Source organism: Rhagoletis pomonella, unplaced genomic scaffold (genome assembly GCF_013731165.1).
Source record: "Rhagoletis pomonella isolate Grant_MI unplaced genomic scaffold, Rhpom_1.0 Rhpom_scaffold_00015, whole genome shotgun sequence".
Classification (NCBI taxonomy): domain Eukaryota; kingdom Metazoa; phylum Arthropoda; class Insecta; order Diptera; family Tephritidae; genus Rhagoletis; species Rhagoletis pomonella.
The window spans coordinates 4,440,132-4,451,054 of NW_023458569.1; the positions used below are offsets into that span (position 1 = coordinate 4,440,132).

A 10,923-nucleotide genomic window follows, 5' to 3' on the forward strand; every position below is an offset into this window, starting at 1 on the left:
ATACCGACAACAGCGAGCAGGTGGGCGGTTTTGAAAGTTAGACAGTCGAACGCCTTGCAATCACTGAAAAGTAATCTTTTTTGTTAAATAAGCTCACAACTTAAAGCCCAGCAATGAAAAAGCACAATAAGCTTTTGCAGTTGTAGCCCAGTGGATAACATGCTAGTAGCTTGCGTTTAAGCAAGCAAGCTAAAGATGCGGCAAGCAGACTGAGAGAATAGGCAAACCGAAATTTGCCGCACTTGAACGCGAATGTTGATGAGGAACGGGAATAGTGGCCTTTTGTCGTAAAAATTCTAGAGACGAGTACAATCCAAAGACATATTTTCATATTGACCACAAAAACGCCCTCAGTGGGGTTCCTTCAATCCCTTTGGGGGACAGGTGGGTGCAGAAAACGCGACCCAAAAAACCAGCAACCTTAGTCAGCTGCTATCAGCTGTGTTGGCATAACAAAATAACCAACCCCAACAGACTATAACTCAGCGCACTTCCCATTCTTTCGCCGTTCGCTCAGCGCTTGCCACCAAAGAGCACACTCAGAGGAACAGAGAGCGCACTCCTTATTGCGACAATGATTTCGTCCGTATGTGTGCGTATATGTATGTACATCGGTGTAGCATTGGAATAATTTCACTGTAGTCATTTCAGTTAATCATTGAGCGTGAGACGAGTAACATAACATATTTTAAGTGGCGCCAAAAAGTTTCGGTACGCATTGTACGCAGCTGCCGACGTGAAATGTTTATTAATTTTGTAAATGAGTTATTAATGGTTTAAATCGCCACAAATTGTGTTACTAGATAAGCAAAAGGCCCGTTTAAGGAAATTTGGCTAAAAACGCTTGTATGCGTAAAATAAGCTTGTGAGTGCGAAAATTGGGTTTGAAAAAGAGTTTCATCAAAATATGTGCAAGCAATCTACAGAACTCTAATGCAAAAAATTCTGTGATAAAATTTAAAAATGATTGTACAAAAATACATTTAAAAAATTACCACTTCGTTGAAAAATTTGCTAAAAAGAGGTAAATGAATAAAAGGCAAGCCAAAGAAGTCAAATGTAAGTGCAACGGTAAACACTTTGCCTCATTTAAATATGTACATACGTTGTTATGCACGATTTGACAAATTATGAAGCAGCAATTTTTAAAGTGCTCCTTTTCATAAAAGTTATATTTCAAGCGTATTTGAAACGCATTACTCAACTTTTAGAGTGAGAAAATAAGAAAATTCGTCACCCCACCATCCGTTCGTGCTTTTCATACATATGTATGTAGATACGTACATGCATTCATAAATGTATACACATATACTTACATACATACGCCTGAATGTGTTGTATATCGGCGTAGAGTTATAAAATATGCAGCGATAACATTCAACATTGCTGCTCGACGGCTGTTGTCGTGTTTTTGTATTTTTTTTTTCTTTGGTACATTTGTTGTGATAAAATCGTTTTTTTTTTGGTGTTGTGTTGTGCATGTGAATAACTTCTACTACTGCTACTCGCTCACTCAGAAGCGCTTTGGCGGGGGTGTAGCCCTACTCGTTTGTCGCAGTGTTTTTACCCACCAACTAACCATTATCGTGCATTCTCTTATCGCGTGGATTCTAGTGAGCGAAAAAGAGAAAAGTGTCGAGCGTGGTGGCATAAGGGGCGCATTTGAACATGTCTTCATATTTGCAGTTGGCGCCTAGTGCTGGATATTGCAGTTTATGACCTATGTTTGGTAATGAAAAGTACTTTTATAAAAACCTGGTATTCAAGGGAATTTAGATAGTTTTATTTTTAATCATAGCTTTCTAAATATGTTAGTGTTGGGCAGTATCGATACCAAAAGTACTCAGAAATCGATTCTCAAAATGTACTGTCGGTACCCGATTTTTAAAAGTATCGATACTGAGTACTCCAAAGTAGCATACAATCGACGTTATTTGAGTTTAATATATTAATTTGAATAAAGTCCTGCCACCTAGTGAGATTTCTACACTAACAGGTCTATTCTGCGCTGGTAATAAAAAGTTTGTAACGGGTAAATAAAATTCCTGTCAATTTTTAAACCCTTTTCGCATTCTGTGTACTCTTGTAACCGGTAAATTTTGTTACCATCTCATAAGCTGGTAACAAAGTATTGCCCCGTGAAATATGTAATGTCAGAATTTGCACAATTCTTCATAGCTGAATCGCTGAATATTTTAACTGCATTACCAACGTTCCTAGAATCGCGGTGACAAGAACTGGTAACATTTTTTGGTAATAAAATTTCCCGGTTACAAAATCTTCGGTAACGCGCAGAATAGACCTGTAAGCATTGAAATGTTACTCGATTCTCAAAAGTATCGATACTCCCAACGCTAAAATAAATAAATGACTGACTTCCAAAACGTATCAATAAATGTTTAGAAACTGTTATACTGCGGTATTCAAACTGTTTGTATATGCAGAGTTGCGACATATTGCATATTTTAAATATTAAATATAGCAATGAAAAATTTTTCTGAATTTTCCATTTTTAAAACACCAATGGTAACCAATAAAAAAACGAAGCATCAACTTTGTTTCTGATGCGCTGATTGCTCTAGCGATGCGTTTCGATAACTTTTCGGATACGTTTTGGAAAAGTATACATTGTCACCATTTTGAGTGGCTCACACGCGAAATTGGACTTTTTGTTGAATAAATCCTGGAAAAACGTAGCAGAATGATGTACTAATGTTTTTCTAATGAGCCGTATATTTTTAACTAGTTGTAGTTTGACAATTCAAAATTACAAATCAGCAAATTTGATGAGTTTAGCAAACAAAGTAAGGCTGACTTCCAAAACGTCAATTGCTTTGCATCCGTACATAGTATAATATTCCGTAACGCCAAACTACAAAATGTTGATAATGTATACTTTTCCAAAACGCATCCGAAAAGTTACGCATTGCTAGAGTAATCAGCGCATCAGAAACAAAGTTGATGCTTCGTTTGTTTTTGGTGACCATTAATAATAATAATAATAATAGATTGGTGCTTAAACATATGTTAGTGTTTTGCTTCTCCTCCGATTTGTGGCGTGCGCCTTGATGTTGTCACACAAAGGGGAGGCACCTACAGTTTTACACCGACTCCCAACGGCGATTGCACTTTTATGAGAAGCAGTTTTTCATGGCAGAAATACACTGGGAGGTTTGCCATTGCCTGCCGAGGGGCCACCGCTGTTAAGAAAAAACGTTTTTTTCTAAATTGCTGGTGACCATTGGTGTTTTAAAAATTGAAAATTCCGAAAGGTGATAAATGTTATATCAAATATTCACAATATGCAATGCATATGGTTACAATGTTTCGCAACTTTGCATATACAAACAGTTTAAATACCGCATCAGAACAGTATCCAAACATTGTATTGGTGCGTTTTGGAAGTCAGCCCAAGTTATTGAATCAAACAAGGGTTTTCAGATACGAGAATAAAACTAAAATTCAGCCACATTCCTTCATATTCTTGCATTTAGTTGCATAGCCTTTTGATTGGATAACTGCTTGGAATCTATTGGTAATCGATTTTACAAAGTTTTGGCAAAATTAAGGATGAATTTTGTTCCATTCCCCCCGTAGTGTCTCTTTATGTTGAGTAATATTGTTGTACGACTTTCTTTACAGCTTTCTGGACAGTCCTTCCCAAACGTGCTCGATAACATTTAAGTCGGTAGATTGTGGAGGGGTCTGCAATAGTCTGGGGCTATTGTGCATCAACCAAAGCTTTGCCACATGCGAAGTGTGTTTTGGGTCAATATCTTGTTAGAAAGCGAATCTGTCTATAATACCCAATTTGTCTGTAGTCTGCTTAACATTTTTCTTTAGTATGTTAATGTATTGGAATCTGTCCATAGCACCTTAAACGAATTGCAAATTCCCTACTGGTGTTGTACGTCCTTTCATCCGATCAATACAAAGTGAGTTTGCTCTCATAGGTAAATAACAGCTTTAGAGAACGAGAATATTAAGTGCATTTATTCTGACCTCATGCTAATTAAACCAACTAACAGTTTTCCAAAAATCATTAGTTTTCAATAAATATTCCTTAGTAAATTTTACACGCAAAGTTTAATTTTTGGGGCTTGTCTATGTGCTTTTTTTCGAACAACACGGCCATTGTAATCATGTTTTCCTAATATTATTCGAAATGTTTCTGTGCTGACCACTTTTCCAATAGAATTTTTTACTTCAGAAGCAGTTTTCAACTGATCATCGTTAATTTGATTTACTACCCCCCGTTCTTCTCGCTCATTTAAAATTGCACCTTGCTAGTGATGATAATTTAAATTATATTTCTGTACTCCTAATTAGTCGACCGGGCACAACGAAGAGTTCCTGAAGATGACCTCAGATTGAGGTCGAAATGTCGACATTAAAAATTATTGAACTAAAACCTGTGTTTTGTGTTTTCTCTGGGCCTCGAGCTTATCAAATAAAAATTACATCAGTTTGGACATTTAAAAGTTTGTTTGTAAGAATGATAACTCGAATCAAAAAAGAGATTCAATTGAATTACATTAAAGTGATTAATCGCCCGTGATAATAAGAAGAATATAAAATAACAAATAATATCTAATATATAAAAATCTTGTGTCACGGTGTTTGTGATCGAATTCCTCCTAAACGGATCGACCGATCTTTACGAAATTTTTTGTGTATATTCAGCAGAGCTGTGTAATGATTGAATCAATTGAGTGTGCATTCTCATTTTTTTCGTTTCAAAAATGTGATTGTTTGATTTAAAAAATTTAACAACCACTTGAGATTGGTTACAAATTGTAAACACAAAATATGTAGTGTGTTATGGAATGGTTGACACCCATTCACATAGAGAAAGCGAATGCAAAAAAAAAACTCAATCATGTATGATTGGACGTTTATGGGAATGCAATCTGTCATTATCATTCAGTACTAATACTATTTGTTGTATCAGAGTTGAAATTTTTGTACTCAAAATGTGAAACCAGAAGATTGCCATCTCCCTTAAAATAAGTAAACTAATAAATATTTGGTGCTAAAATATTTTTCTATGTGTTTGGCCGAACTTCTGCTCAAACTTGAGGCATGAGTTCTGATTTTATAAGAAGAGTTTTCAAGCCAGAAATATACTCGAAGGTTTGCCATTGCGTGCCGAAGGACGACTGCTATTTTGGGTTATGATCTGACCAGGTATTTAACCATGGTCTTGTGGAGTGAAAGTACGCACATGTAATCACTCTGCTACGGCGGCCGCCGTAAGTACATGCTATACATATCGTCGTTTAAGGTACAAAACCGCGTATCAAGAAAATGCAAAACCGCGTAATTGCATAAATTATTTTATAGAGAGTAAAGTCACCCATATTTCAAAATGGTTATCTTTTTTATAAAGCAAACGTATTTCTGGCTAGTATATTTCAGGACGAATGGATAAGAATTGAGCCAAGAGCTTTTGTGAGCAAATCCAATTTTTGGCAGCCAATGTCAGTCACACGGTTTTGCAGAATGACGATACGCGGTTTTGTACTTTAAACGGCGATATATATGTACACATATTAGATTATTTATTCTCAAAATGCATGAAAACTATAGTATTCTTGCAAACAATTAATAACATTTTGTGATAAACAGTTTTACAAATGTATTTGCACTTCAAATTTGTATTTTAATAAAGTATTAAGTAAATAAATTATTATTTTAATAAATAGATATAAAGATATTTATACTTGGAAACTCTTTGACTTTTCTTTATTTGTAACAAATGACAGATGTAAACAAAATAAAAAAATAATTGTATTTTTACAAATTTAAAGCAAACGGGCGTTCTTTACAAAAAAATGTAGTTAGGGATCGAATTGCGCATATTTTTTTTACAATAGCAAGTGCCCACAAGAAGTGTTAAACCACTAAATAGCTTAAAAAACGCTTTCAAAAATTCGAAACGAGAATGAAGTGCAGTGTTCAATTGTGATCGAACTTGCAGGCAAAATTTGTGCGTGTGTAATTAATGTTTTACTTATTTGAAGAAATGTTGCCCGTTGTTATTAAAAATAAGCAAACCAAGACCCCCGCTTTTCACTGGTGGTTACGTAATACTTGAATAGCTCCTTAATTAAGATGTGTTTGTTTTGAGCACGCACGGCCAGTTAAACAGGCATGTCTGAATCGATTTCCTTCATCATTCTTAGCAATTTGATGTGCATTTTTATTTATGTGTTGCAAACAGACATTTTAGGAACTAAATAGGTTCTAAAATCTCTGTACACAAGCGCACTTATTTTTAACAGTTTCCAGTTTATGTAATATTAATCAAAACAGCTTTTATTTATTTTATGTATTATGTGATTTCTGGAAGCGTCGAATACAAAAAAGGGCTGTGACTGGGTTTATGTAATTTGAAATTGTATTGATGATTACTAATAATAATATAAATGCGCTTACATATCGACACAACTAAAAATTTCATATATTTCAGTAGAGCCAATTAAAGATTTTTTGTTTCGTAATTTAGAAGTAATATGTCTTGGAACGTAATTATTCCGCATTATATGCAGTCATACTGTAAGCTTTCAAATTATGTATTTTTCTAAACCTGAAATTTTGAATTGTGCCGTTGTTGCAGAGGACCATCGACATATGTTAGTGTTTGCCCGAGTTACTCCTCCGATTGTGGCATGCGCCTTGATGTTGTCGCACAAAGGGGAGGCACCTACAGTTTTACGCCGACTCCTGCCGGGGGCCGACCACTATTACAAAAAACATTTTCTTTTTTATGTTGGCCGGAACTGAGCTCGGACGCTCACCCTGCGGAATGGTAGTGCGCACTTCTAACCACTACACCACAGCGATCGCTTAATTAATTTTAATCATTAATCGCGATTAACCATTTATTCGTTAATTTTTAGTCATTCATAGACTAACATTTTGTCGACAATACTCGCATAAGATAGTCCCAAATTTTCACAAAAGAGAAAAGTGAGTTTCTTCAAAACTTTTGAATGACGTCTTGACTGAAGTTACTAATTCGGAATTTCTACTATTACTTATAGAGTAGGCTATTCATAAAGTCTGGGTAATGAAATAAGAATTTTTCTATTATAAGTTCCATAAATATAAGGAGACTTTTATTGTTTAATTTATTTTTTGCACATAAACTTGTATCTTGAACTTCTTTTTCCAAAAAGTGAGGATGTCAAAATTTCAATAGATATCGGATGTACGGTAATTTTCCAAAGAGATCTCCTAATAGATAAGTTCATGAAAATTATTCCAAACGAAAACTTAAAATTGATAAAAAAAAATAATAACTAAATTTAACTAATTTATATTAGAGGTTTGAAGTTTATCCCACTGTAAGTATGAAATCTTCAGCTATGTGTTTCCATTGTCACTTTTTCGTAGCCATATCAACAGCCTGACAATTAAGAAGATTGTGACGTTTCATGCTACCATACGCAATATCTTAAATCCTTCAAATTTTATTATTAACCTTTTGTTTGTTAAAAACATTTTCTTCTTAGATTCGAAACTTGATCAAGCAAAATTGCCTTTGTTTTTGACTAAGAGATGCTCAATAAGCTGAGAATTATAGTTCTCATTTGCATACATAACAATAAATTATTAATTTTTGTTTCACACCAACTCCAACATTGAATAGTAAAATATATTTTAATCTTACCCAAATAAACAACGATTTAGTTCAATGGTCAATCACATATAGAGTATAGGGTGGTAATGTGTTAAAGTTTTAAAGTTTTTAAACGTAAAATGACGGCTAATACCTTTTTAAGCGTTTTGTAATTTAACCAAAACTCATTAGCATCCACTCACGCAAGGAATTATTTACTTTTCAACATGCATTAGCAGAGTGCACTTCTCTTTTGTTTACAATTTGATTGTCAAACACACTACATCGGATCTTTTGACACATTTACCAGAATTTACCACCAGTTAGCTTCTGACAAAGAGATGACCTTACTTACTCTCTTATTTGTCCTCTCAGTTGCCAGAAAACCAAGTACGATTTCCGGTAAAATCTGGAAATTCTGGTAAAGAATGGTAATTTCGGACTCATGCGGGTTCACAACTAAATAATATTGGGAATACTTTTGAGGTGTTTGAAGAGGGTTGCGACCTGTTTGAAACTAAATTTATTTATAATAATCATATTTTGGCCTTGACACTTTTGCTAAGTTTTGGCCGAGCTTCTCCTCCAATTTGTAGCGTGCGCCTTTGCTGTCACACAAATGGGAGGGACCTACAAACTTACGCCGACGCCGAACGGCGATACAATTTTTATGATGAGCTATTTTTTTATTAAGGACACTAAGATTTTTAAAATATTTTCACTAAAATTTTATCAACCTAAATGTAAAGCTTATGCAAAGTAGTTATCTAATATTATGTAAATTTTAAACATTTTCAAGATAAAACATGAATTATAATTAAAACGTAAAGTTAATACAACTGTTTTATATATAATCCCAAACATATGATATAAAATCCCATCTACCAAGAAACTTAAATTGGGTAACGCCGGTTTAAATTTTTACAATTGAGCAATTGTCAAAAATCTTCCTTTTTATCAAAAAGTTATTTACCAGGGTGTCTTTGAACTAATGATTGGTACTGAGTTAAAGAATGCACACACATAAAAGATTGCAGCCTTTTCAATACTCATTCAGTGTTAAACCTTTTTTTGATTGGGCATTGGTTTTTTCAATCATGCTATGAATATGTTGATGTGTGAATTCATAACTGCTTTGAGAGAATGGAAAATTCAAATATTTTAAACCTCAATCCTAAGCGAAGAATAAGTAATGAAAACTGGATAGAAAAAAATTGTTGATTTAAAATTGAAAATGATTTCACACTTACACAGCTCTGATATTCAGTAGGTATGAGAATCGGATGTAAAGTATGTTTCATACCGCTAGGTGCAGGGGGCGTGACACCTCCCATATAAACCGAATTTTTCATATTACATATCTCTGGAAGTGTTCATGGTAGAGTACTCGAACATGGCATTGAGATATATGGAAACAATCGCATACTCATGGAAAAATATTGCAGTTATTAGAAAAGGGGGCGTGGCACCTCCCATACAAAATGAATTTTTCATACTGCAAATCTCTGGAAGTATTCATGGTAGAGTACTGGAACTAAGTACGGAGATATATGAAAACAACACTCGTGGAAAAAATTGTGTTTATTGGAAAAGGGGGCGTGGCACCTCCCATACTAAACGAATTTTTAATATTGCATATCTCTGGAAGATTTCATGGTAGAGTACTGGAACTGGTTATGTAAAAAATATATAAAATCAATCGCATATTCATGGAGAAAATCTGGGGCTATTGGAAAAAGGGGCGTGGCCCCTCCCATACAAACCGAATTTTTCACACTGCATATCGCTAGAAGTGTTCATGATAGAGTACTGGAACTTGGTATTCATATATAAAATCAATCGCGTGGTCATGAAGAAAAATTGGGGCTATTGGTAAAAGGGGCGTGGCACCTCCCATACAAACCGAATTTTTCACACTGCATATCTCAGGAGGTGTTTATGGTAGAGTACTGGAACTTAGTATGGAGATATATGAAAACAGTCGCATATTCATGGAGAAACTACTGGATCTTGGTATGTAAAAAATATATAAAATCAATCGCATATTCATGGAGAAAAACTGGGGCTATTTTAAAAAGGGGCGTGGCACCTCCCTTACAAAACGAATTTTTCATACTGCAAATCTCTGGAAGTATTCATGGTAGAGTACTGGAACTAAGTACGGAGATATATGAAAACAACACTCGTGGAAAAAATTGTGGTTATTGGAAAAGGGGGCGTGTCAGCTCCCATACAAACCGAATTTTTCATACTGCATATCTCTGGAAGTGTTCATAGTAGAGTACTGGAACTTGGTATGTAAAAAATATATAAAATCAATAGCATATTCATGGAGAAAATCTGGGGCTATTGGAAAAAGGGGCGTGGCCCCTCCCATACAAACCGATTTTTTCACACTGCATATCGCTAGAAGTGTTCATGACAGAGCACTGGAACTTGGTATTCATATATAAAATCAATCGCGTGGTCATGAAGAAAAATTGGGGCTATTGGAAATATACAAACTGAAGTTTTCATACTACGTATCTCTGGAAGTGTTCATGGTACAGTACTCCTGGGGGCGTGACGCCTTTCAAACGCACTGAAACTATTACGTGTCTTTGTATGCATATACACTTTTGCTAGGTTATTTAAGACGGCAATGGAAATATGCCATCTGACAACCACCAAACCGTAATATTAGAAGATAAATGTGTCACTGAAAACACTGTGCGACAAAAATCAAAACACACGAAAAAATCAATATATTCACAAAGCTAGGAGCCAAATATAGTATAACTGCGTTTTTAATATTTCTCTCTGACGTCAGGATTTTTTTTTAAGGAATTTGAAATTTCTGGGATATGATTGAATAAAAAAATTATTTAAAAGATTTGGTGTATTGTAGAGTAACAACATGGGTATCAATTAAAAAGAAAAATTCTGTTTAATTAAAAAAAATAATTTTTTGGTGCACCAGGACGAATAAGTGTTGAAAATGTCCTTTTAAAACTTTATCCTTGAAAATCCTTGCAAATTTCCAATATTTATTTTTGAAAAAAGTATATATCAAGAAATAATATATAAGCTATCACATCCTCGAATTTTGTCCTTCTACCTTTATTAGTTTTAGATAAAAAAATTGTACACTTCTCTTATAAGATATTGATAGTTACAATATACATAAATGAAGACACTTGAATCATTACACTCTACAGCACTCGGCTGGGTATTGGACCAAACCAATTTTTTTTAGAGATTGAGTCATAGGTAAAAAGTAATTTCTCCGTTTTTCGAAGTTAGCCTCCGAAATCGAGATA

General features: G+C 34.5%; 1 protein-coding gene across 2 annotated transcripts in view; it reads left to right on the forward strand.

Annotated features, from left to right (window-relative positions):
• The first annotated feature begins 558 nt into the window (after window positions 1-558).
• LOC118749388 (zinc finger protein ush-like) overlaps window positions 559-10,923 on the forward strand; it is a 622,067-nt gene continuing 611,702 nt past the window's right edge. The window contains exon 1 of one of the 2 annotated variants that reach the window (XM_036484195.1): window positions 559-1,729. In XM_036484195.1, the coding sequence (XP_036340088.1) occupies window positions 1,723-1,729 (7 nt within the window). In that variant the 5' untranslated portion in view covers window positions 559-1,722. The remainder of the gene's footprint in view (window positions 1,730-10,923) is intronic. The other variant, XM_036484196.1, reaches the window with a different exon arrangement.